Genomic DNA, 27,314 nt, shown 5'->3' on the forward strand with positions numbered 1-27,314 from the left:
GTGAGATGAATAGGGCGTGTTGAACGCTCGCTAAAATTCTACCCTAACTCGGTGAAACGTACGCCCGTTAATGAGGACACGTGCACTTCTTCGGGCAGACAATGCTTACGCTATATACCGGGTGATGATTCACGATGAACAGTATAAATATTGGCTATCCGCGATATACTTTATTCTAATGGAAATTCCATTAGCGTAACGAGTCATATGATACAATTGAAATCACTGTTCGAACACTCTTTCTTACGTTCCATATAAGGGTCAAATGTGATTTCACGGAAGAAGACGTTTCTCGAATCAATTTTTCCAACGAAATATATATAATAGAATTTCGATAACGGATAACATCGTCAATATATATGGTACCAATCAAATGTAATAATGGATTTTAAAATGTGTTTTTAAAATAAAAAAAGTATAGCCATATTTAATAAATGATAGCTCTAATGCATGTAACATCGAGATATTAACGATAACAGCTCTTTATCAGATGATAACAAATTACCTGCAATGCAGATGAAACGTATCCAAATAATATCGAACAAATAAATTACTTTACCGAATTGTGTACATCTTATTAAAATGTCAAGGTTGATCTTCATTAAAGAAAAATCCACCAAATGTTTCTTTCAATTAATACACTCAATTTATCAAACTTACGTATCACCCTATACGTAACGAATCACTTACTACAACTTTATTACGTCTGGTTTTTCACACATGTACAAATTTTAAGAAGCGTGCCCTAATTAATTTATATCCAATTAAAACTCGAACAAAAAATCGGGAAAAATTCCTTTCAAAGGGGAGACGATTAAGATTGTTTCGTTTCTATCGGATCGCCCAGTAGATGAATATACGTCTCGCACGATCGTCGAGTTGTTCAGACCCCACGGTCGCAAGAGTATTGCAGTTTCACGTTTCGTATTTAGATCAGCGTTTAACCCAGAAGCGAACACGAGTTGGTGCACACCGAAGAAGAAAAACAAGAAGAAGAAGAAGAAGAAGAAGAAGAAGGAGAAGAAGGAGAAAGAGAAAAAGGAGAAGAAAAAAAACGAACTGAAACGCGTTTCAGCTTGCAAACGGTTCGAATCAACCGACTGGAAGCGCGCGTTTTCCACGGACTTTTGCACCTTCTCGTTGACGCTCTCGCTTCAATGTCCCTCGTTGAACTCTCAAAGGAGCCTCTTTTTTTTCCATCGTTTGCCTCGAGAATTAAGAAATGAAATAACAACAATTTTGCAACGTTAAAAATCCGGTGGAGGATTAAATCTTTTCGATTCTTTTTTCTCTGGTTATTATTACAAATATAGAAAAAAAAAATAAATAAAAGGAAAAGAATTAAAAAATATTTGTTATATTCGCTCAAACGTTTTAAATTGCCGATTATTCATAATTTTGACTTTTTGTTTTCATATATGTTTCAATTTCACTCGGGTGAAAAGATGTATATAATAATAAAGGATTTAAAGCTGTGATACGAGTTAAACGGATTGCATTATGTAGCATAAGCAGACAGAAAGATCGTGCAGGAAGCCTTTTATGCAATTTCGTGCCGCAACTCGCATGAAGACGAAACCAAATAAGGTAGTACAGTGCGTAACGCGAAAAAGACGATGGCTAACCCTGTTGCGTGATCCATTTTCGTTCCGTTTCAGCCTCTATGATCGTCAATCATCCCGTTTAATGATCGTTCGCTCCCTTTGTTTCTTCGACAAGAAAAAAAAAAATTATTTCTTGCGTGAAGCTTGCTTCACGTTCGAACGCTTGATCGATCGAAACGGTGAACTTCTTCCGTTATTTTATCAAAAGTTTAATTCTTAGAATCCTAAACTTTCTAAAAAAAGATCACTTAAAGATCACTTAAAAACAGGATTATTAAGAACTCGACAAATTTTTCTAAAATTTGACGGAATAATATAAAATAATTTTCAATATTTGAATATAGATTAAAATAAAGATAAAAAAAATTTCAGAAAAAAAAATCATCACGAAATATTTTATTTAATTTTACTTGCGTGATCCAAATTATTCCGTTTGGATTTCTAAATGGTTAAGAAAAAATTTTCTACACATACAACTATTTCTGTAGAAATATTAAAAATAAATTAGATATAAATAATTTAGATTTTTTTGCATTACGTAAAATTTGCATCGCTATGCGTGAAAGTGTTCCGTCATTTTAACGAGCAAGGTAAAATTATTTCGTTATGATTCATACCACGAATGTTTCTATTTTCAATTACTTAAAAATAGTTTGAAAGTAGCGTAATTACCGGCTATTTGATTCGAAACGAAACAAAGAATTTCAGTTTGATGGATTATCTATAAAATTATCACACGTTAAGTCACGCGTTAAAAAATTATATCAATAAAGCACAAAGAATTCTCTTTTCCTTTTTTTTTTTAAATTGCGCTTAAATACTTATGAATTTTAAGTAGATTGAAGTTGTACAATCATATTATTATCTCGCGAAAAAAAATTAATTATATAACTATTGTTAATAACTATTGAGCTTTCGAGAACATGGATTTCCTCCATGAGAATTTATTATATCGCGATACTGAATACAAACAATCATAAATCGTGGAAGATAACATTCCAACGGTTTTTCAATTCAGAACGTTCTCGTTCCCAGAAGATCGTTATAATTATATGTATACACATATGTATACATATACCATGAATTTAACATTCGTGATAAATCGCTTCTGCTTATTCCAAATTAATTACATTGAAATTACATGAAGAATTAAAAAAAGCCAACGACCTTTGCTTAGCTTTTCGAATCACGATTAGTACTTGATGATCGTCTAAAAATATCGTGTGTTTTTAATATAATTTGGATCTTACCTTGAGCTGTAGATATCCGGCTAATGATAGCAACATCGATGCCGATTAAATAACAATAACAGAGAAGAAGAACTCGATATCAATTCGTTCGTTCGTTCGATGGTCGTCGTAAGTACTGACTTCTCTGCTTTCTTAAGTCACCCAGGTTGACTCGCGTCAGAATTGTATTTAGGTTTACATTTATGAGAGTTGAATCACCAGAGAGAGCGAGATATTGATATTTCACTCATAATATATTTAGAAATAAACTAGAGAGCGTGGTTGCGAAGATTTTACGAATTAATTCAGATTCTACTTGTTGTTGCTTGGATCGAATCCAACTTTTGTCCGTGTCGAATTCTACGCGAAGATATTTCCGATTATGAATTACAGTGGAGAAAGATTGAAAAGTTTCGGTAAGAATTCCGAATGGTAAGATGAAGACTGTTGGAGCAATAACAGAGAAAGAGGGAGACCCCTGCAAAGAATGATTTACGAGTCTCGCTAACAATAAAAGTTGAATCACTGGCTTTTACGGAGGGTCAAACACCTGGTTTGTGCAACTGGTTGACAATCTGTATTTTAGTGAAGAAATATAGAGGAATGTCTCTATTGTGCACTTCATTGGCATGTATTATTCGTTTCGACATCTACAACGATAATAAAATGTATACTAATTTTAGAATCATAACACATATTCAATAACAAAAGTTTACTGAACCTTTTAACAAATGACGTCAGAACAGACTGATGCCAAGGATTGATCAAGATTATTGAACATTACTTATGAATCATAACGAATATATTTATACATATTTTTCAATTCTATTACCTAACCTCTATAATCTAACCTCTATTTCAATGCTGCATTATAATATTAAAATTTTTCTAATTCTTTAACTTTTATTTTATGAATACCCATGAATCGATTCTCAAAAGAATAATCGAAATATCAAACTCCATTAATTTACGATTACACTATGCCATCACTTTCGCGCGCAAACATTTCGGGCGATAAACAATATCGATTCTCCTTCAAGGCGAAGAAAAACAAAATGACCAGTGAGTCAACTATCTTCACGATGATGGGAGATAGTTACATCACTCTGCCGACGAAAGTTCGGACTACGTCCAAGACGTGACCAAAAAAGGCAACCACGCGAATCAAACGATGTGTGTAATGAACGATCGAAACACAGTTGCAGGTCGTAGAACATCCAGAGGAATGCGACTCGATAATTCCAATTCTGATTGGTCAATAACAACCAAGGAGAAATTAAAAGTTAAAATAGACCATTATTTAACGAGATGATCGATAAGGGCGGAGTTTCATCGTAAAAGTTGTCTTGGTTGAGCGGCTTTTAGCGAGTTTACATTAAGCTCGTGACCACTCGAAATAGTCTCAAGAAGCTTTTGGAAGTTCTCTTAATGGAACAACGGAACATATGGCGCGCGCTATTGTTATATATTGTATATTGCAACGGAACCATTATTGGTGCTATTTCGATTCGAGGAAATGTTCTTTTTAAAACAATAAAAAAATTTTTTTTTCAAATTCTATAATTGAACTATAGGTTTTAGCTACTGGGTGTGTGGTAATTTGATTTGTATGCAGTAGATTAGATAATAGTGATGGATGCATTAACGGTGTTAGATCATGAGTGGATAGTAGTAATTGGTTACGTGACCAGAAAAGACGATTCTTGTTACCAGAGATAAGTTAGAAGAATTTATTTTGTATGCTTGGTAAGTTCGCGAAAAAGAACTATAACGGAAGTACAATGCAAACTATCTGACGATGCAGTTTAGACTAGTTTGTATCTTAAATTTAAAATTTAAAATTGAAGAATAAAAAATTTGGAAATCAAAATTTCAGGCATGAATAAACAGAATGATTGAATGCGTTTTGAAAATTTGAAGAAAATAACTATGAAAAGACAGATTTTAATGCACGTTAGATATACATAATTTCAATGGTTAAACGCAGCTGCGATGACGCTACGAAAGCGAATCGGTCCCTCGCGTTCTTTGCATTCCGGCTAGGTCGTGCATTGGCGTGCAAATATTATGGCGAGGTCGCAGATGGCCCTGCAGAAAACGAACAAAATTCCGGCCGAGTCGACGCGTCAAAGGTGAACGTTTGGTGCTAGAAATAACTATCACGCTTCTTTTTGTAATCCCTGCATCGCGTATTAACTGAAAATTTGATAATTTAAATGAAAATTTATATACTCACTTGAAAATCTGACATAAATATACAAACCACATATAAATTTAATCTGCTAATCAAAAGGTTAGATATGAAATCTTTTCTATATTGGTAATTTATCGTATATACACTAAAATAACACTAAATAAATAATAACTATATAAATATTCAAACAACCTCCGAGACTAGTTTCTTTTATGTTCCGACAAGTGGAATCCTAAATTCAGTTTATCATCGCGTCTTTACTTCAAGTCGAGTTACTTCTAGGTACCTGACCTATGACACTGAACGTCTATTATTAGCAATTTGACTTCCCTCGTATTAGAAGGGCTAACTAACGATTGAAATCTGGATACGACAATTTTATTTCCTACAATCGATAACGTCGCAATCACGATGGATTTAATCGATTTTAGACAATGCACCAGCTGAGACACGTAATAAATGACGCCATATCTTGATCTTTCTATTTCTTTCGTGAAGTGACTTATAGGCAATTTAATATTTTTCGCATTCAATATATATATGAATTGTATATTACATCGTATCTATTTCTCAATTTTATATAAAATTATCATTCTTAATCATACCATGTTTTGTGACGCATCATTTTGATTGTTTCGAATCACACATACCATTTCACTATATTTCATATCTTTTATATCTTTGCATATATTTTTCTCATGCAATAACTATACACAATTTACACACACTTTTTTTTTCACATTACTTTTCTGATTACACACACTGCACACGTTTATTGTACGCGTCGCGTAGTCTAGGCCGTTAATGTCGATCGTGCGAATCGAAAGCAGTTGCAGACCCGCGTTAATATTTCTGTTCCACACGTTCGATGACTCAATGACAGCCACATGGTGGGGCGCCCCCCCAGGGAAACGATCTTTGTGGGGTTTGCACAGGGCGAGCGTGTGGAGGGCCACGTGTGTACGAGCCAGATAAATCTACTCGCGTTAACCCTGCCCGTTTTCATCGTATTTACACATTATGTACACCATGGGTCAATGTAACCCGCCTACAGTGCAATATTCTTGATAACAATATTAGGTTAGTATATATGAAATGCCATTTTCAAATAAAATTTATCACTATGTATAGTCCTTTCGAAACATTATGCATTTGATTAAAATAATTTCTAAATGAATTTATGCACTATTTTTAAAGATTAACTATATATATAATATATAATAAACTAATAGCAATAGCTTTTGTATTCAACGATTCACTATTTGAACTTGCTTCCTATGGCGTTTCTCAATTGAATTTATACGCTAAAAATCCCTAGGATATATATATCGACTTTATTCGATATATCCTCATCCTTCCATGATGTCACCAACTTCAGTTATGCTAATTTCTATTCTCAATTTTCTTCAATATCAAATAGTAATATAAAATAAGTGTGACATAAAAATAGATAGTGTTAAATATCTAATATTACTTTTTGTTATGCAAAAATAAGAAATAATTTTTCTAAAAAATATAGATATAGTGACAATTATTCTACAAAGTGAAATTCTAACGAATTAGCAAGGTTATTAAATTCCAATTTTTTTTCAAATTAATTTTCATTTTTAAAATTTAATAAACTTTTAATAATTCTTTATCAACTTAATTCTTTTTAGTTTATGTATTACGAAAAATCTAATGAGATAAATAACGAGTTTATAAAATTGACCGAGAAGAAGAATTGTCTTGTTTCAACGATTCAAAGGGGAGAAATTCATTTCAGACTGATTTATATACTAACCAACACGTAAATCTGGAAGCGTTAAAAGCAAAAGGTTTCAAAGCAGTTGGTTAATAGTAGACAGGAATATACGGGATCGACTGGAACACATTTTCACTAACATTTTTCATGCAAAATATTTACCATTTGTTTGAAAAATTTGACACAAAATATTTGAAATATGAAATTACGTTAAAGAATATATGAACTTTTAAAATAAAAATTTTGTCTTTATTAATTTTTCTAATTTTTTAAAAGGAAAAATATTTTTTAATTAACTGTCACATTAACGACAAAATTTATGATAAATCCTATTTTTTATCTAGTATAAAAATGTAGTGCACTTGTATCTTCAAAAAAAAAAATATTCTTAATTAGAGCGCGTGAGTAAAGATTTTCTAAAGGGTCGAAGAATATTAATAACTGAATATAAATATAAAACATTATGTTTCCTAACGCTTCATCAATAAAATTTCAAGGTTTCAACGAAAATAAAATATCTCAAGAAGAGTTGATAAGTATGTAATTATACAAATTTAATTTGTATTCAAAAAGTAAGTAAATAAAATTTTTTTGCATATTTTATTCATTTTTTGGAAAAAATACGCATAAATTATTTTTTTATTTAATTCTTTATTTGAGATATTATTAGAGAAAGCAATTCTAATTAATCCATGACAAAAATGCTGAATCCCCACATATTGCAGTTAAAAAAACTGAATTTTTGGCACGGTCTTCCAAACTCGTATCTCCCCTGGGTTATTTGCGGACTGCCTTTAAAGCGTCGTTAAGAAACCCTGTCTGATCATGACCAACTTAAAGATACGTTTTTTCCAACTTTTTTATTAAATATCTCAAAGAATGAATGTGATACTTCTCAATAGATCTAATTTCGATTTACAAAAAAATTTCTCAGGAATTTCTTTCATATCTAATTTAATAATAAATAATAAACTGTACAAATTAATTCTGTATTATATTTAAAAAAAAATTGTTCACAGATAATATCTAAAACAATTCTCCACGAATCTACACAAAATATCCAAGAACGCTAAGAAAATAGTTCAGAGAACGGTAATTCAAAGAAATTAACAAATTGACTGACAAGAAAAGAATAATGAGAATAATCTTAAAAAGAATAATGTAATATATCATAATAATGTATAACCTATAACCTATAATATAATTTTCTCCAAAGTAATTTCTGCCATTAACAAATCGTGAGAATAATTTCACGGAAGGTCACAGTATCGATAAATCCCAAGAATAATTAGAATGAATGGAATAGTGCCGATAAATCGCAAGAATAATTCAACGAGAACGATTCAAAGCGGGTGTTCTGTGGTCAGGTCAGCCTGTGTAGAATGATTTGAACGGTAAATATATCCGCGAGCCGGACGTGCAGATGCCTAATCTGAGCCCATGCTCTCGGAAGGGAGGAGGCCGCTTCGTCAAATGAAGAAACGCGACTCTGCATTCTGCAGAGGCCGTTTACCGGCACCAGTTTTTGGCCTCGAGCTTAGACAAATCTTACGACTAGTTTAACCGAGCCATTCGCTTCCTATTCTACTACTAAAATAATGAATTTACCCAGTAAGTAAACGCTATTATCCCAAACACATTGAAAAATTTAACGTCCAATTTCAAAGAGCCGAGTATAAAACCGAGTTAAAGAAACGAAAGACCAAATATTCTTCAGAAGACTTAAGAAGACCGAGAAATCGAGGAAAGTTGAATGAAAAGAAGTATCTAAAAAGCGTGGTGTTCGAACAATGACGGTGAAAAGTGGCTGTTTTTTCAACTTGCACGATGGACAATGAGGATATATCTCTTGCGATAGAAATAGTTATTAGACGAGGGCTGGCAAGTGATTCTGATTGTTAGATACCAAGATTCCCTTCTCTTCTCTCTCTCTCTCTCTCTCTCTCTCTATTCATGCATTATGCAAAGTATCTTCCGCTCTCCGTATTATCCACGGTTTATTCCCATCGTTGTTGATCGTGGTCGGAGAAAGCGTACGAAATCGCTTCGTTCGTAAAATAATCGTGGTACACGGGTATGTATATAGCTGGTAAGATTGGTGTCTAACGTTTTTCTACGTTAATAACAGCGCTACATTGTTAAACATGTAATTCTTATATGCAAGTACTATCTTGCCGAGTTTTTACAGTTAAACGAGATGCATTGAAATATGCCTCGTTAATCTAGATGGGATCCTACCGTTCTTTTTGAATAAAGAGCATAGTTGACCTTGAATTATGGGTGGAAATGCCAAGAGAATCGCTGGTGAACGATTGTATAAAGTTTATGACTCGTAAGATCGTTTTTTGAATACAAAAATGGAAACGTAATGGAGGTAACAAAATTTTGTTGGAGATGTTCTAAGAATCTAAGGTATCTAAGATTTTTTTCTTTTTACATAAAAATTTAAATGTTGAAGATTCTAGGAAGAACTAATACAAAAAAGTATCTACAGTTCCATATCTACAGTTCCATAAACTCTTTATCAAGAATCCCTGCAGCTACAGCTAATGAGATGCTCCTCGAAAGAGACAGCTTGATCGAGGGTCACCGTGTCAACGCGATTCCTGACGCGTGCACGCACTCGAGAACACGGCCTACGCGTGCAATTCACAAACGCTTTTTTCGTCCCACGTTTTCTCGTCGTCTCTCCCAATAGCTGCACTTTCCATAAATTAATTATTTTAATAGGCTGTGTTCGAGGACGCGAGATATCCGATGTCTCCACACGTGCACAAAAGAAATATAAATGGATTAGCTATAATACTTTTATGGTCGTTACTATAAATTATGTAAATCGTGTATTATGTACTTATATAGTGGAAAAAATATATAGTGTAAAAAATATTTGCATTTTATTCGTTGTAGGATGATTTTTTGTTAAAAATGGATTGAGATTTTTAAATCAACCAATCTTCTAAGCTTAAAACTCTTCTAAACTCAGAACTCTAAATGTATAATATTTTTTTTTGAAATTTTTAAAATTTTAGAATTCTTTGAATATGCATTTTGGATATTAAAAGAATAGTTTTTTTCTATAAAAACAAATGAGTATAATTTATAGTGTACGATTTGATATGATTTAGTATGATAAATTTGACAACCAGTATTTTCTCATATATAACGATTCGTATATAAATCTTGATTCATTCATTCCAGTCGTTCAAATTGAAATTTTACAACCCTTCTAATATATAAAGTGCAGAAACGAAGGTTAGATGATATATTTCTTATAGCAATATAATGATACAATAATACAAAGTTAATAAATAAAATAAATAAATAAATAAAATTCTCAATTTAATATTATTCAAAATATTTAAACTATAATTATATAAAATTCATATAATCCTGAGTTTCCATGAAAGAATTTCCACGAAATCGGAAATCAAATATACAATGTTAAATTAATTAATCAATTATCAAATATACAATGTTAAATTAAATTATTCGTGAAAATAATTGCACATTTTAATCAGTAATTAGTGTCAACACGTGCCCGGAAAAGATTGTCATAAAAGGGTTTATCTGTTCATTGAAGAAAAAACATTCTCACGGAGACTAAAAACATGGAAACACATTTCCTTGGCAGACGTGCACCGTTGCCCCGTAAATTATTCTCATCCGGCGTAAACATTAAACAAATATCGTTTATACATGCCATGTCAAGGGAAAGGAAGAAAGAACGAAAGAAAGAAAAAAAGAAAAAAAATTCTACTTTTACCACTTTTACTATATCACAATTATTCAAGATTTCCCTTGTATCAATACACTATGATTAAATTCAATTTCGCGCTTTTTACTGACGAAGCAATATTTATTTTTTTTAAACAAATCAATAAGAATTTAATAAGAAAAAAGAATTAATAAGAAAGAATTTAATAAGAAAAAAAATCGTTTTTTCAACGCCAGAATGAAAAATAAAAAAAATTTTATTGGAAAAAAAGATATTAGATTATTTTGATAATAAAAAATTAGAAAAAATTAAAATTGAGAAATTAAATAATTAAATTGGAAATAAAAACTTTTAAGATATCTTGAAAATAAGAAAAATGGAAAAAATATCGAAAGAAAAAAAATTAAAACATTATATTAGAAACAAAAAATATTTAAATATTTTAAGAATAAGAAAATTTAAAAAATATCAAAGAATTGGAATTAAAATATTTCATTGGAAATAAAATAAAGTATCAGAATATTTTGACATATTTTAATTTTTAGATAATAATTAAAGTGATATAAATATTTAAAAAGAAAAATTTATAATGATATTGTAGAAAATATCATTAAAATATTTTATAAAATCGAAATATATAAGTAATAAAAAAGAAAACAAAAATATAAAAATACAAAAGTGTATGAAAATTTTTAAAAATAATTTAATTAATTTACGTAATATAATTGGTCCATCACAGAAAGCAATGGCGCCTCTCATGTCTCTGAAAGTGAAAAGCAATTTCGGCCTCCACCTTAACTTTTTATTACTTTTTATTTCTGTTCCACTTATTCACTACTGTGAATGATTTATGCTCTTTAAATATATTATTATGAAAGTAATTATTTTAAATGCATGGATTTTTTTTTAGAAAAAACTTATTAGTACAATTATTGCGACATTTTTAGAATGCAAAATAAAAGAAAAAAATGTTATGCTATTCCATCTAGGATCTGTAATTTCTTATACTTTAACAAAAATATAATTTTTCAACTATTTTATTGTAACTTGTAACTTGATAAAATTAAATTATCAAATTTATTACACGTCAATTATATTTATTTATTTATATATTTATTTCAATTATATATTTATTTTTATTACACGTCAATTATATATTTATTTTAATTCTCTAATAAAATAACAAAATTATAAAATAAATAATTAAAGATAAGGTTGATTGAAAACAAGAAATATGGCATGTTTCGTTATATTTGACGATCTGAAACCGGCGTCAAAATAAACGATATAATCTGCAAATAACTTCGCTTTCATGAGGATTACGTAATGGTCATCCTTATGCCCTACTTGCAGTACATTACGAAAGACCACCAGTAGTTTATATAATAAATAGCGAAAAAGTATATATTATATATTCTAAGATCATGTAACTTCTTATTTGAAACAAATAGATAGAAATTTTCAAACATCGAATATCTTCATTGATTTTAAATAATATTTAAAAGATTGATAATTATCAATCATATAAAAAATATTTTATAAAAAATTATTTATTTTTCATAACAAAATTAAATTATACAAAAAAAAAGATTATATATTTAGTATAAAAATTTTGTATAAAGGAAGAGCACTGCTTATATTAAGTCATTTCAGAGGCCACTATCGCTAACGATTACACAAGCTTATCTACTCTTTCCGCAGAGTAACACGTTCTACTGTGTAAACTTAATGAATAGTCACCATAAAGATCATAAAATTATTCCTGTTCATGCATATTGCACCCTTATACGAGTAACATCTGTTTAGAAAAAATATGCTTTTAATATAATTATTTTCATTAAATAAATTATTATAGTATATATGTAAGTCCAAAAATATCTAACATATATTTATAATTTTTATACCACAATGAAATAATATGAAAATATACTTGAAAAGATCTTCTGAATTATAAAGTATGAAAATATGTAAACAATATTATTTAATTTATTAAAAAAATATTAGATATATTTATTAATAAATTTAATAGAAAAAAATTGCTAAATTTGAAAATTATCATATTTGTAATTTATAAATAAACATGTCAAAAATTTAGAAAAAAATTGGATATTGTATTAAATTTTTATTTATAAAATGTAAGTATCTATTTGGAATCGTCCATGTATATAAAATAGACACGTCCTTGTCACTTTACTGTATATGAGATTAAAAACGAATAAATTTAAAAAGACGAAAAACATTATAACCAATCAAATGTAAATGTGTGGACATATGACAAATATTTTAGTGATAAATCGATAATTCTTTCAAATATGAAAACTAATCAAGTGAAAGATTTCTTTTTAATAATATATGAAACATAGAAGGAGTTTTATAGATTGTATATTCTTTTCGTTATTACGTTCCTTGCGAAAATAATTCGACTCCCAGCCAACAACATGCTCACAATATTATTTCTGACGAAGCATATTGTAATTTGGGGAGCACGATATACAGAATGAAAAAAAAAGGTCTCGGCCGACTATACTTAAGAGCGGGAATGACATCTGCTCGTACAGCTTCCGAGAGCCTGCGCAACTATTTCCAAATAAATTAGTCGAGAAATCGAGCAGCTCGCTATTTCTGTATTGTTACAGCTTCGTTTCGAATTTCAATCATTAATTTGTTAATATTTTTTTTTTAATTACATTCATTATATTCATTCGATAATCGAATAATTGGAAATCAAAAATGAATTTAAATTAGAAATTATATAAAAAATAAATTCAATAAAATGTTTTATCGATATGATTACATTTTGAGCTAATATTTGAAGAAGAAAATTTAGATTAGTTATTAGTTTAATCGTTAATTAGTTATTAGTTCAATGGCCAACATTCTATTGGAATAAATGATGTTTAAATGAATCATTAAGTGCAAAATAAAAATTACTACCATTTCGATATTCGATATTATATATTTCATAAAAGATGACATTTGTTCATAAAGGGTGCGACATTATTGATTTTATAAATCGATCTTTCCATTCGAAAAAATATATATATTTTTTAATGAAATCCGATAGCTAATTAAAAACGCAAACAAAGGGAGGAGAACAGAATAGATTTGCATCAAACATTGAGAATTTCGAGTGCATCCCCTTGAACAGCGCGGAAACGAAATCGATAACCTATACAAGAAGGACACTGCCTCTTTCTTACCTTAAGCATATAAATGTTAGATCCTCAAAAAGAAGAGAGGAGTTAATACTCCAGTTGAAGCTTCTTTGTCGATTTTAATGCGTAGCACATTTATTTACGAATTGACGATTAGCCGGTTACGTTGAGGCGTGCCGGTTGATTTTTCGTTCTAATTTTTACGTTTAAACGTTTCTTTGAACAAACTGAAGAATCGTTGAAAAGAGAATGTAGCGTATATATTCGTTTTTCGTTCGTTAGAAATCGGTGTACATTTCACGAAATAACTTCGTGAAACGACTTACAACTTCTGTCCGCACATACTGAACTATACTATCGCACCACTTTGAGAGCACCTCCGCGGATCGACTGCCAACTATATTCACACGGGCCACCGTCACTTTGCCTGTATAACAGGAACGTTCAACACAACAGCAACAGCCAGCGACAACTAGCGACAACCAGCAACGACCCCTACGTGCACCCTCTATCGACTGGTAACTACGCTGCTAGGATTCATCGGAACAGTGGAATATACAAATAGGTGGTTGAAAATTTGAAATATTCGCGCGTTTTATCTTAAACAGCGGAACGTATGGAAATGTTAAATTCAAATTAACATAAGCAAATTAAAATTATTTATATAAATAATTATAAAAATTAGTGTATTTGAAAAATTTTCTTTAATTTTTACATTTATTTATTAATTTAAATATTTAATTTAAAAACATATCTTATTATTATACATCTAATTTATAAATTTTATCCCAATTCTTTCATGACAGGAGTTAATGTCATTAAAGCATTTTGCATGTTTTTTCGTTCTCTTTCAGTTTTAAGAGTATTCCATACTCGTTCTAATTCTTGTTGTTGATATTTCTGAAATATTTAATTTCAAATGTTTGTTAATGTTGTTATGCATATAATCTAAAAAAATTTACTTACTTTGATAAAAAGAAAACAATGTTTTAACGTTGCACCCACATAAAGTATTTCTATTGATACCAAACGTCCTGCAATATCATTTATCAGTGGGATGGCTTTCAATAAAAATTTATGAGGACCATGACGGGTTTTCACTAATGCTATTTTTGTATGTATATTACAATACTTTGCTAAAAAAGATTATAAAATAAATAAAATTAGATATTTATTCAAAATTTTCAATTTTTTTGTTATTTTGAAATTATAACTGATGAAACTATAATTTTTATATTACCAGTAAAACCAGCTTTTATCGCAGCAACACCAAAATCACCATACAATTGCTGTACTTTCTGTTGAATAGCAACATGTAAAGTTGTAATTTTTAATTGTAAAGGCTTATTAGATTTATCACCAAGAGTTATTTTAAATGTTATATATCTAAAAATATATTTCGAATATTTTTTAATTACATTATATTTCGATTACATTTTTATAAGTATGATATTTGAAAATTATAATGAAAGCATAAAAAATATATTATTGAACATCTAAAATAGATAAATAAACACAAATATATTTAAAATATATAATATTGCTACCTGTTTTTGAACCGAACCATGTTTAGGTTATGTAATGAGTTAAAGTATGTAGTTCTATAGAAAAAGTTACTTAAGAAAAAAATAAATATTAATTATATATATAAATTATAAGTTTATATCACTTAATAATAAATAATTGAGAAACTGTATGTTTTGAAAAATTTGTGACATCAAAGTTTTACCACGTGTATTACTTTTTATTACTCAATACTTAAGGTATTGCTAGGTCGCTGTCAAACTAGTCGCACGTGCGTGCAATGTATACTATATTTTTATTACTATTTTTTAACAATATAATATTTTGTTTTTTTTAAATATATTGTTATATCGTTCAATAATATTATTTATTTAATAATTAATTTTAATAGAACTTATATAAAACACTCGAAGAATATAAAAAGATCGTAATACGAAGTAGTAGAATTAATTACGATAACGCACTTAGAATTTTTTATACATACTTTCCATATATGGATCTACGTATACTATGCCATTCTACTTACGTAACATTGTTATATTTTGTTTTCAATGTTTTTATATCCTATATTTTTAAATTTAATTATAAGTTGTTTATTTGGAATAATTCCATTGATAATAATTTCCTTTTTGTATATTATGTTTTTTTATTTTATGTATAAAAAAGTTATATAGCAACAAGTTATTATTGGTGTTATTATTACTTAACTGTTTCTTATTGCTGAAAGAGTTATCTCAGGGTCATGTAAGATTAAAGTAAAGCTCATGATTACATAAAGTTTTACTGATAATAACTATTATTTACTCATATTTGCAGCTCACAATGATTCTAGTTGAAGTAAAGCATTCAGTTGAATTCTCTTAGTGAAAGATATAAAACTTACGAATCTATTCTAAGAAATATGGACATGGATTACTTTGTGGGTGTTGATGTAGGAACAGGAAGTGCTCGAGCTGCTCTGGTATCCTCTAAAGGGAAGATAATAAAATTGGCAACATGCCCACTTGAAATTTTTCACCCTGCTCCTAATTTTTATGAGCAGTCATCTGATAATATTTGGAGTGCAGTTTGCCATGTAGTAAAGGTATAAAACAAATTTAACAAATTTAATTATTTTATATCAATAATAAATTATATATAATTTTTTTAATTGCAGTCAGTTGTGGCTGATATTTCTGCAGATAATGTAAAAGGTATTGGTTTTGATGCTACATGTTCATTGGTTGCAATTGATAAAACAGGATCACCAGTTACAGTTAGTCCAACAGGTATTTTTCAAAATTTTTCAAACTTAAATAAAATATTTATTCATTATTTAAATTTTTATTTTTATAGGAGAAGATAAACAAAATGTTATATTATGGATGGATCATAGAGCACAAGAAGAAGCTGATTTTATAAATGCTCAAGGTCATGATATGCTTCAGTATGTAGGTGGAAAAATATCATTAGAAATGCAAACTCCTAAAATGTTATGGTTGAAAAAAAATCTATCTTCATCTTGGAATCGTGCAGCATTGCTATTTGATCTGCCTGATTTCCTAACATGGAAAGCAACAGGTTCTGAATCAAGGTAATAATATTATTATATAAAATTTATTTTTAATATAAAACATAAACATTGTAGTATAACTTTTTAGTTTGATTTCAGATCTTTATGTTCTTTAGTGTGTAAATGGAATTATAGTGCTGATCCTGATGGTAACAATAAATGGAATGATGAATTCTTTGAGCAAATTCATTTAAAAGATCTTAAGAAAGATAACTGGAGAAAAATAGGTATTATTGCTAATCTATATAATAATCGGAATTGTTTCTATTTAGGTAAATTTAAATCGATTACAAAACGGAAATTATTTCGTTTGAATCATATATAGTTTTTGAGTTAACAAGTTAACAAATCTCTTTTATGTTCAGACAGATAATATGAAAGTATTACTTTATTTTAACAAAGAGAAATATTAATACGAAGGTAATGATGTGAGGGCTCCGGGCGATCCGGTTAACCAAGGATTATCAACAAAAGCTGCATCTGAATTGGGTCTCCTAAAAGGAACAGCTGTGGGAACTTCTCTTATTGATGCACATGCAGGAGGACTTGGTATGATAGGCTGTTCTGTACCTGCCATGTCTTATAATTTACAAAGTAGATTAGGTATATCTATGAAAAATTTTCTACTGTATACTATATTATTTTTATCGTTTCGATCCTTGTAATTAATGAATATAATTTACAGCATTAATTTGTGGCACATCAACTTGCCATATGATAGTTAATGAGAAGAAACTTTTTGTTAGTGGTGTTTGGGGCCCATATTTCAGTGCCATGGTTCCAGGATTATGGTTGAGTGAAGGAGGACAAAGTGTAACTGGAAAATTACTTGATCACATAATTGATACTCATCCCGCGACACCAGGAATTTTGAAAAGTTTAAGCGGAAATAAGTAAGTTAAAATAAATTATATAAATTCATAAACTTTATTTGTCATGTAATTTTTAGACATATACAGCAATATTTATCTGAATTATTACAAACGATGTCTGATCAAAAAGGTTTAAAAAATATCTCATATTTAACAAAAGATATTCATGTATGGCCTGATTTTCATGGTAATCGATCACCTTTGGCTGATCCATCACTTAAGGGAATGGTAATAATATTATATGTTCTTTTTGTGACTGACTCAATTATAAAAATAAAATAAATATAAAATAAATAAATTAAATTTTTTAATTGAATATTATATAGATATCAGGACTCTCTTTATCAGTTGATCAAGAAAACTTGGCACTATTGTATTTGGCAACAGTACAAGCTTTAACGGTATGAATATATTTAATTTTTTTATATTTTTCTTACGATAAAAAATACATTTAATGTTTTTTAACAGTATGGTACAAAATATATTTTGGAAACATTAGAAGCTGCTGGTCATAAAATAGATACTTTATTAGTTTGTGGAGGTCTAAGTCAAAATCCATTATTTATACAAATACAAGCAGATGTATTAGATTTACCTGTATTATGTCCTATTGAAAAAGAATCAGTACTAATAGGGGCTGCAATTCTTGGATCTTATGCAGCTAAAAAATTTAATACAATGTATGATGCTATTAAAGCAATGGGAGGATCTGCAACCATGATTAAACCTAGAAGCAAATGCTACAAGTAAGCGAATCTGCTTAAAAAAATTGTTTAAATTATTTTTGATGTATAATATATTTACTATTTTTCTTTAAAGGTATCATCTTCAAAAATATCGAGTTTTTCGAAAGATGGTGCAAGATCAAAATGATTATAGAGAAATTATGAACGAAGAATTTTTATAATTATTATCATAGGTGCTGCATTTGTACTTATTAACACTATAGTAAATAAAATGAGGAATTATACTTAAAAAAAATCTCTTATAGAATCTCATAATTAGCAAATAATATAAAAAAATATGATATTTCTTATACAACTTTTTTACTAATTAATAATATTTTATATACATTATTATGTTGAAATATATTTTTGTTATCTATTTTATTTTTTATCTTTATTTGTTGTAAATAAAGATATATATGGAAATATTTGTAGAATTTTCTTACCTTAAATGATAAATGATAAATGATAGATTTAAACGCGACATATTAAATAATATTGCTTTATTTAATATTTAAATGTAGATTTGATTTTATAAAACATGTTACAACTTTTCATTACAATTTGATATAAAACATGTAAAGTCATAACAATATTGCTAGATAATTAATTGTTATAAAAATATTGTATATATTTTAGTTTTTTTAATAAAAAAATTTTGTTTTTCAATATTGTTATGTAATCTTATAAAATGATATTATTTAAGAATAAAAAGCCTTAATCATATAATATAGTATATAATATAGTATATTAAATTCTATTAACTTATAAAATAATTTTCTTATCTTGTTAACTAATATATAATATTTTACCGCACGAAGTAACGTCATTATCACATTGTTTAAGAAAACTTCTTAAAAATTTGACAACCTTGATATTTTATTCATTCTTTAGTGATATAATTTGAAAAACAAAGAAAACTAACAATTCCATATCACAAAGTCAGTTTTATCACATCTGATATATAATTGCTATATTCTGTCACTAAATTAGTGACTTTAACTAAAGAAAACTGACCATAATTTGAACAAAATATAAATGTGATTTTAATTTACATTAAAATGATTATAGAATATTATTCAGAATAATACTGGTGTAAAACTTTGGATAAAACTAGTTTCTTGTTAAGTATTATAACTAATGTAAGTATTAATAGCACATTATAAATTGACAATTGTTTGTGAACTTGTTTTATTTAAATTTTTAAATCTAATTCTATTTAAATCTAATTTATATATATATTGGTACTAATTGCACCTGATATTAAACATTTCACTTTAAATTTTTTATAAGATGATTGGGTAATATTTTAATATTACAGAATCTTATAATTAACAATTGTAAACAAAATCGTAAATTAATTTTTTGATACATATATACTTACATTAAGAAACAAATAGAAAAAAGTTCTTTCTATCAATTTTAAAATCCAAATTTTTTGAGTATTTGAAATTAGCATATCAATTATAAATTTTGAAGAAATATAATTTGATAATTATAATTTAATTTGATTCATTAATAATTTGATATTATATCAATATCAATCATCAGTCTTTTAATAACTAGTTTGTTGATCTAAATTTGTAGAAAAATTGAATGATATAAAGTGAACAGTATGTTTTAAATGTGCATTAACAAATTCAAGTTTATCTTGCATTATATTCTAATTCTAACTATAATAACGATCATTATATAAATTCAAGTTTAAAAAGTATTAATATTTTGATACTTGGAAGACACAAAGTGCGTGTTTCAATGAAACATTAGATTATAATATTCTTTTCATGAGATATTTTTTATAATATATATATTTCATTTATAAGTAATGAATAATTTTTTTTTAATATTAGCAAGGCCATTGCTAATGCAAAACATAACGCGTATATTTTAGAGAATATAGAATATCGATTCAACTAGTAATTAATATTATACTTATGGTACATTAATTTGTGTTAAAATTATTTTACAAAATCATATCGTCAAAAAAAGAAGTTATTCACTAGCATTTGATATTGCTTTTCAGTATAGAAAAATACGCTATTTAAAATAAATCAATTTAAACAAAGCGATAACATTCTGCGATATGATTAAGCATATATTGAAATGCTGTAGAAGGAGACGTACCGAATCTTTGCCTCCATAAATGCTTTGATATTATACGCTGTCCTAGAGTATGTGTAGTTTCTTGAATTTCTTCGCAAATCTCAACACCAGTTTGCCAAATTGTTTCTTAACAAATAATATTAATAATAATATTTTTATATAATATTTGATAACAAGCAATATACATACATACCTAGATTATTAAGAAGTTTATTTTTTCCTGGTGGATCAAATTTCTGGAGTTGTTCTACGCTAATTACTTTATATTGTTTTAATTCTTGTAGCAATTCAAAACTGCAACAACGAGCTCGATTATTTGCTACAATATAACTACCAGGAGCACTGTGTTTTGCAATCTCTTTTAAAGCTTCTTTAACCATGTTGCATTTATCAATATCACATTGTGATTTATCTATCTTCAGTGGCTAGTGAATGATAATATTAAAATGAAAAAAAATATAATTGCAAAAAATTTATAAAAATTAAAAAAAAAAAAAAATAATACCTCTGGAAATGCTTCAATCATATGAAACCACATTCTAGTTGGTATTGTATTTGCTTCTGCTATACATACTATTGTATGAGAGTTATTGTTGCGTTTCTTAGCACTAGTTATATCAGAAGGATTTTCAGTCATATAGCCATTAGGAAATTCATCCACAATTAATATTGCACTTTGACCTCCTAGAACCCAATCCTCTGGATGACTTGTTACATAATTTTCAGAAACTTCATCACATCTCTCATATACTTTCTTAACTACGTGTTTTTTTATATCTAAATAAAAATATATAAAATTTATTATTCAAAATATTTAAAAATTTATATGAAACATACCTAAATAATTGGCAGTATGTTCACTAGGTATCATTTGACACCATCCTAATATCAATTGAAGGCACATTTTCAGGTCACATTTAACTCCAACAAAAAATGAATTCTCTCTAATAGATTGCTTTCTTGTACAATTAGGACAAGACCAACTATATTTATCTACAATTCTTGCTTGATTCCAAGCCAAACTCCTTCCTTTACATTCAGGGTGTGGACAAGTAGAAACAGTTCTAATTAAACTCATTTCTTTTAACCAGCCACATAATTCTCCTTCATGTCCTTGTTGTAACATAGGTCTTACAACAACATCAAAATAGCCTCCTTGATCTCCAAATCTCTCTATACATTGTCTGAAAATAAATATTATGATGATAATAAAGAAATAATAATTTTCAATGAATATTTAAATTAATTTAATAATTAACTTATTTAAGATATTAAAAAAATAAATATTAAAATAAATTATATAAAATATATGATATTACAAAAAAAATAAAAAGCTATATATTCTATATATTTGATTCTACATGAACGAATAAATTTGAGGTATCTATTGTATACAAAAGTGAGAAAAAAAATCAATATTTTTCGAGGTTAAAAAGTTTACTATTCTTGATATTATTAAAAAAAATTAATAAAATATTAACTTTTCAATGAATTTCTTAATAAATAAGAAAATATATGATATAATTTTATAAAAAAATAAATATAATTATCGAAATAGTTTTCAGTAGCAGAAGCAACAAGTATAATTACTTCAAAACTATTCAATTGAATCAATTACCTCGCTTTGATTTTTGCGTTCTTCATTTTTGATATAAAAGTCACAATATACAAATACTTTACAATTTGAAAGGAACTTAGAAAAATCTATAACATTTTTAAGCCAACTAAAAGATAAACAAAAATAAGGAAATCAACGAGGAACCACAAAAGATCGCGGAGCAATCTCAATGTTACGCAGCCATCGCGCATCGACTTGAATATTGTACATATACCACAAACAAGATATAGGATAGACCCAACATTTAATGGAATTTTGTATCTTATATTCTGAAATACCGATTGCGCAAATAATCAATGTTCAATGTATCTATTTAAACCGATAAATACAGAAATTATATTCAATTTAATTAAGATAAATTTAAAGATAGTAAAGATAAATTTAATAGATTTTAAAAATAATTTCTTTTATTAAAAATATGTTAAAATACAATTTTGTTAAAAATATATATTCTTTTATTAAATATTCTTACGATTTATATATATTGAATTTTATTCATAGATTTTCTAATTACTACTATTATAACTGTTACTATTAATAACAGACAATAAAAATAATCAAATATAGAAATTGTTTCTTGAAAAAAAAATAAATGTGGAAAATGTGGATAGAAATAGAATAAAAATATGAGAATCACCATCAATGTTGCAAATAAATTAACCAAAGGCAGCAAATAGTAAGAGAAGAATAGATATAGAAAAAAAATTCACTATCAGTATTATCTCTAAAATATCAAAAACTTATTTTTTGATAAAATCATTTAAAACATTCAAAAAATCGTATTAGCAATCGATTCTTATTTTATTTCTATTCTTTTTTCATTTTTTTTTTTGTTTTTTCTTTATATATTTTGCATTTTTCTGAAAATAGTACCGATTTCAATATTTTTATTCTATTTTTGTCTTTCGCTCATTATTTATTTTGCTATATCTAAACTTGTCTTAGTCAGGGATATCAATTAAACATTTTCATTATTTCTCTTTCAAAACTATAATGTGTTTTAATTTTTAATGTAAAAAATATAGATATTACATTTTAAGTTTTACAATGTATACCGATGATTTCTAAATATAACACAAGTGTTTTGACACGAAGCAATATTCAGCGATAACAATGAAATTTAAATATAGGATTAGTAATATGCATAATAGAATATTTATCCTATTTCTTATGTGTAATTTTATATTCAAATTTAATTTCAAATTCAATTAATATTGCAATTTTATTTTGAATCGAATCGATAATGTTGAGAATGACACTAAAATGATAAGAAAGTCTTAATCCCTTCCGGGATAAAAATCTATTGAATGTTAGATCTACTCTGTATCTTGTCTGTATACATTATCTTATCCTTTCTTTTCTATCGATAAAAAAGACCTTAAATCATTTTTTTATTCATTTTTATAATCAATATATAGAATATTCTATGATTATTTAATTTTTATTAATAATAAAGTTCTACATTCAAAATAAAATGAGTCCATTTCGATTAAATACCTTGTATTTCTTTTTTATTATGAACATGTTTTACAAAGCAAAATTGTGTAATGGTGGAAATGGTGGATGTTGTGGAGGCTGAAAACTACGGAATTAGTGTTGGTGGGGACAATTCAACAAGATTTCTGGAAAAGTGAGTGCGGGTAAAAGGGCATCGGCACAGTAATATAAAAAGTACTCTTTAAGAGACAGCATGAAGAATTAGGCCGGCACATTCATTCATTACGTTTCTAAATATTCATACTGCACTTTCATATGTATGCATTTTAAATGATAAACATGACTTTCCTTAGATATTTTAATAATTACCCCACCAAATTTTTATATACTCCATTACTCAATTTGCACTTTTTCAATAAATCTAGCATAATAAGAAATGACCAATTTTTTGTACATTTATTTCACAATTATATTTTTCTTGATATATTTATTGTTATTAAAAAATAAAAATTAAATGTTTTTCACGCCTGCACATTTTGCTACCTTCGTATTGATGTAAAACAAAAAAAATAATGAATACTTTTTATTTTAATTTTAAAATTCGATTATTGATACGTCACAAATGTTGTGATCTCCATGCTTAAAATAAATAACTTCAATTTTAATCATTTCAAAATTTAAAAGAAAAATAACGAAGGTAACATTAAAAGCCGCCTAAAAATTAGTTTACACCATTTCATTTACACAAACAGTCTCAAAAATATGATGTCCTAATAAAAAAAAAATTAATTATGTTAAAATGTCGCTACGTCATTATATAATGGTTTAGCGTGAAAATGATAAATCAGTATTGTAATAAAATTTTTTTCATTTAATGACCGACGAAAATCAATCATACATTTGGGCTTCGAGTAAAATAGTGATCTGCGATGTCACTGAACTCTATTTAATATTTACAAATGAGATCGATATTAAAAATAATGAGCAATTAATTTGTTTTGTTTTTAAACTCTTTTTTTCATTTTTCTTTCTTCAATATTATATATTCTATAGTGCGTGCATAAGAAGGCGCAGTCCAATAATATTTTTTATTCACGACAAAAAGATTCAGTCATACCACACCTTGCAGAGCCGACAAAAACGTGAACATGTTAGAATACGTTACTTCTTTTTTTTTTCCACTAACAGTAATGGCGACTGGCAGATAAACAGACAGTTTGGCAGGCATGGTGAACATAAAATCAAACATGTACACACGATACAATTAACCAAACCTTTTTCTTTACTTCATTTTTTTCTCTTGCACACAGCATACATGTAAGACATTCACTCCGTCTTTCATTCTCTCAATTTCCGTTTCACACCATCCTTATTTTCTATATCCATGAGGTCCTATAATATTTTAACATAGGCTTTAGTATGCTATACTTGTAAGCTATTCTAAAAACTACCAGCTGCGTCGCCTACTATGCGGCACAGTCATCTTAATTAATATTAGGAATATCGGCAGTGAAATTCCAATGATAGACGCGGCGGGCAGGCAGTCAGTCCAGCAAAGTCCGTGGCACTTGCGCTGCTCCGGTGCAATAACGGATTTAAAAAACTTGATTTTTTTCATCGGGGTGCCCCACGCGTTAATTTTTAATATTTATCATTGCGACATTCACGATAAAATGTCTAGAAAGATAATGAATTAAAATTAGGGGGGCACCCCATTGTTCGAACAGAGCGATTCTCTACTTTTACTTCCACCATGGCACCTTCGTCATCGTATTCACCATCGCTTATTATCATCATTATCATTTTTTTTTTCTTTTTTTTTTTATCCCTTATATTCTATATGTTTTTTTTCTTTCTTTCTTTCTTGTTTCCCTCCCGTCTTTTTTCTTTTTCTTTTTTTTAGTTTGTTGAAAAATAATTTTTTTTTTTTTTTTTCTTTCTCTTTACAATACTTCCTTGTATGATCGATCCGCGACGCCGCGGATCACCAGTGTCATCGCTTGTATGATGAATCGATCGGAAAGAACGAAAAACAGCGTCGAATTGTCCGAAACATAAAAAGTTACTAAGATTACAAATCACAAATGAAATCACAGACTTTCGTTGGTGGTTTGACAGAGGGGAGGGGGCCGCACATTGCAATTAGAACAACATTGTAGGCATTATTCTTATATCAGGAAAAGTTTTGATGGGCCTCGTATATTTTTTATAGAGGTATTCTCTTTCTTTTGCTGTAGTAGATTACCCCCAACTCAATCTATTCCCATCCATTCTCCTTGATCATATGAGCAAGCTCGATTATAAACTTTCCTTCTTTATATTTTTGACTCGACTCGAACGCATGCTCCTATAAAATTTCCAAATGAAATATTAGAGAATATTCGGTTCGATCGTTCGATATGTATATTTAAATATTTTTGAAAAAAAATTTAAAACGGAACTCACGTATTTCCACCCAAGGGTGGTCTTGCAACACTCGCAATAAATATCAGCGACAGCATGAAGGCCAGTTAAGAGAACTCGCTCTTCCGCAGGACCACAGCCCACGTTCACCCTAAAACAATAAAGAGAACGATCATTCAATCACCATTATTTATATATAAACATCTTATAGCGTCAAGAAAGAAAGAATAGATAGAAATAGCAGGGGAAAAGAAAGAGAAATGTGAAAAACATGAGAAGTTTCACAAATAAAATATCGTGTCCTACTTTCCAACAAACGATTCGATCTTGCCTCTGTGACTCTGAAGACATTAGCATACTTACACGGAATTAAAGAGATAGGCACGACCTTGACTGCCCTGGAAGGACTGCAATCAAAAGGAAAAAGCTTATTACAGTAGACTGTACATAGCTACATACATATGTACACAATATATACATACACATAATACGCATATCACGGTATACATGCTGTGTGTACCGAGCTCGGAAGTGAATGCGAGAAGTCTGTCCGTTACCTGATCTAGCACGGCTCACCTTAGAGATGAGTTCGTCGTGGTTGGCGAGGTGAGCACGGCAGTGAATGCACGAGTAAGTGCGGTGACACGAGGGCAGGTATGCTTGAAAAGTTTTGACCATGATGGCGTGTCCAAGCAAGCAAAGGAAACTTCGCCCTTGTTTTCTTCTTCTTCGTCGTCGTCGTCGTGGTCGTCGTCGTCGTCGTCGTCGTCGTGGTCGTCGTCGTGGTCGTCGTCGTCGTCGTCGTCGTCGTGGTCGTCGTCGTGGTCGTCGTCGTCGTCGTCGTCGTTGATTTTCTTCCCTCGTTTTATCAAGTGTCAAAACGCCACTTTTTTTTCCTGCTCGTCGTCTTCTCCTCTTGTTCGTGGAAACGTCTGGCCGTTAGCAACCAGCGGCCGATTAATATAACGAATTTCTCCAAATCGCGGGGTGGTGGTGCAATAGTGGCCCCGTTCACCGCCGCTTCGTACTCCGATCAGCTGTTGAGCTGGTTCAGACAGCGCCGGTTCGGGGACATCTGTGAACGCCGAATTATTAATATTATTTCTCTTATTTTTGTCCTATCTCTAATCGTCGTCGACTCCTGATATGAAAAAATTATAATGTCTTCCTATGTATTGTGCAACTTAAAATTACGCGCTTATAACGCGTACGATGACGACACGTGTTATATATCTTTGTCAGGAATAGCCGCATGATCTAATCTAACGCAATGCGTTCAATTCGATTATCATGAATCTCTGTCTTAAGATAATATCTAGAAAAGAATTATATAAATGAGAACATTAAAAACATTTAAGAAAATATTTTTTTTCTTTTTTAGAAAAAGGAAGAAAAATTTCATGTTTTTCTCGTATATATACATATATATACATATATAT

General features: G+C 28.9%; 5 protein-coding genes and 1 long non-coding RNA gene across 15 annotated transcripts in view; 2 read left to right on the forward strand and 4 right to left on the reverse strand.

The window, feature by feature from the left end:
- The window catches only part of LOC102679322, a 29,897-nt gene extending 15,776 nt beyond the window's left edge, over positions 1–14,121 (reverse strand). For 4 of the 9 annotated variants that reach the window (XM_031509533.1, XM_006613616.2, XM_031509536.1 and 1 more), the window contains exon 1: positions 5,633–5,846. In XM_031509533.1, coding sequence (XP_031365393.1) covers positions 5,633–5,695 — 63 coding nt within the window. In that variant the 5' untranslated portion in view covers positions 5,696–5,846. Of the gene's footprint in view, positions 1–2,433; positions 2,451–2,854; positions 3,627–5,245; positions 5,353–5,632; positions 5,873–13,686 lie in introns of those variants that run through there. The other 5 variants (XM_006613615.2, XM_031509535.1, XM_006613612.2 and 2 more) reach the window with 5 other exon arrangements.
- LOC116185331 lies at positions 7,297–7,687 on the forward strand. The gene is made up of 2 exons (XR_004150165.1): positions 7,297–7,343; positions 7,444–7,687. It is a non-coding gene; the product is annotated as an uncharacterized LOC116185331 (long non-coding RNA).
- Positions 14,122–14,423: 302 nt separating the features above from the next.
- On the reverse strand, positions 14,424–15,471 carry LOC102679193 (ribonuclease P/MRP protein subunit POP5). Its single transcript, XM_031509539.1, has 4 exons — positions 15,189–15,471; positions 14,882–15,027; positions 14,608–14,777; positions 14,424–14,541 (listed from the first exon to the last, which is right to left on the reverse strand). Exons 1-4 carry the CDS (start codon positions 15,206–15,208, stop codon positions 14,425–14,427), a joined length of 453 nt encoding a protein of 150 aa, XP_031365399.1. The 5' UTR covers positions 15,209–15,471; the 3' UTR covers position 14,424.
- A 506-nt stretch (positions 15,472–15,977) lies between these two features.
- On the forward strand, positions 15,978–18,740 carry LOC102679988 (FGGY carbohydrate kinase domain-containing protein). Its single transcript, XM_006613620.2, has 10 exons — positions 15,978–16,249; positions 16,322–16,433; positions 16,501–16,738; positions 16,817–16,944; positions 17,138–17,320; positions 17,403–17,610; positions 17,667–17,817; positions 17,916–17,990; positions 18,058–18,335; positions 18,409–18,740. Exons 1-10 carry the CDS (start codon positions 16,067–16,069, stop codon positions 18,494–18,496), a joined length of 1,644 nt encoding a protein of 547 aa, XP_006613683.1. The 5' UTR covers positions 15,978–16,066; the 3' UTR covers positions 18,497–18,740.
- Positions 18,741–19,932: 1,192 nt separating this feature from the next.
- LOC102680889 lies at positions 19,933–22,283 on the reverse strand. Its single transcript, XM_006613625.2, has 5 exons — positions 22,036–22,283; positions 21,255–21,601; positions 20,923–21,194; positions 20,611–20,842; positions 19,933–20,543 (listed from the first exon to the last, which is right to left on the reverse strand). Exons 1-5 carry the CDS (start codon positions 22,059–22,061, stop codon positions 20,371–20,373), a joined length of 1,050 nt encoding a protein of 349 aa, XP_006613688.1. The 5' UTR covers positions 22,062–22,283; the 3' UTR covers positions 19,933–20,370.
- Positions 22,284–24,481: 2,198 nt separating this feature from the next.
- The window catches only part of LOC102680472 (protein yippee-like 1), a 16,149-nt gene continuing 13,316 nt past the window's right edge, over positions 24,482–27,314 (reverse strand). For both annotated transcript variants that reach the window (XM_006613623.2, XM_006613624.1), the window contains 4 exons: positions 26,452–26,950; positions 26,239–26,282; positions 25,918–26,026; positions 24,482–25,819 (listed from right to left, as the gene is read on the reverse strand). In XM_006613623.2, coding sequence (XP_006613686.1) covers positions 25,730–25,819; positions 25,918–26,026; positions 26,239–26,282; positions 26,452–26,553 — 345 coding nt within the window. In that variant the 5' untranslated portion in view covers positions 26,554–26,950 and the 3' untranslated portion in view covers positions 24,482–25,729. The remainder of the gene's footprint in view (positions 25,820–25,917; positions 26,027–26,238; positions 26,283–26,451; positions 26,951–27,314) is intronic.

The sequence above is a fragment of the Apis dorsata genome, unplaced genomic scaffold (genome assembly GCF_000469605.1).
Source record: "Apis dorsata unplaced genomic scaffold, Apis dorsata 1.3 scaffold_161, whole genome shotgun sequence".
Taxonomy (NCBI): Eukaryota; Metazoa; Arthropoda; class Insecta; order Hymenoptera; family Apidae; genus Apis; species Apis dorsata.

What these genes read in the sequence shown, in the direction of transcription:
- LOC102679193 (XM_031509539.1), bottom strand. Translation starts at nt 15,208, where the DNA reads ATGGTTCGGTTCAAAAACAG. An exon ending in GATAAAAGCTGGTTTTACTG is followed by an intron (nt 14,778 to 14,881) that starts GTAATATAAAAA and finishes AATCTTTTTTAG; the next exon opens with CAAAGTATTGTAATATACAT. An exon ending in ATTGTTTTCTTTTTATCAAA is followed by an intron (nt 14,542 to 14,607) that starts GTAAGTAAATTT and finishes TAAATATTTCAG; the next exon opens with AAATATCAACAACAAGAATT.
- LOC102679988 (XM_006613620.2), top strand. Translation starts at nt 16,067, where the DNA reads ATGGACATGGATTACTTTGTGGGTGTTGATGTAGGAACAGGAAGTGCT. An exon ending in CAGTTTGCCATGTAGTAAAG is followed by an intron (nt 16,250 to 16,321) that starts GTATAAAACAAA and finishes TTTTAATTGCAG; the next exon opens with TCAGTTGTGGCTGATATTTC. An exon ending in AAAAGTTTAAGCGGAAATAA is followed by an intron (nt 17,611 to 17,666) that starts GTAAGTTAAAAT and finishes TGTAATTTTTAG; the next exon opens with ACATATACAGCAATATTTAT.
- LOC102680889 (XM_006613625.2), bottom strand. Translation starts at nt 22,061, where the DNA reads ATGAAGAACGCAAAAATCAAAGCGAG. An exon ending in TGATTGAAGCATTTCCAGAG is followed by an intron (nt 20,843 to 20,922) that starts GTATTATTTTTT and finishes ATCATTCACTAG; the next exon opens with CCACTGAAGATAGATAAATC. An exon ending in TAAACTTCTTAATAATCTAG is followed by an intron (nt 20,544 to 20,610) that starts GTATGTATGTAT and finishes TTATTTGTTAAG; the next exon opens with AAACAATTTGGCAAACTGGT.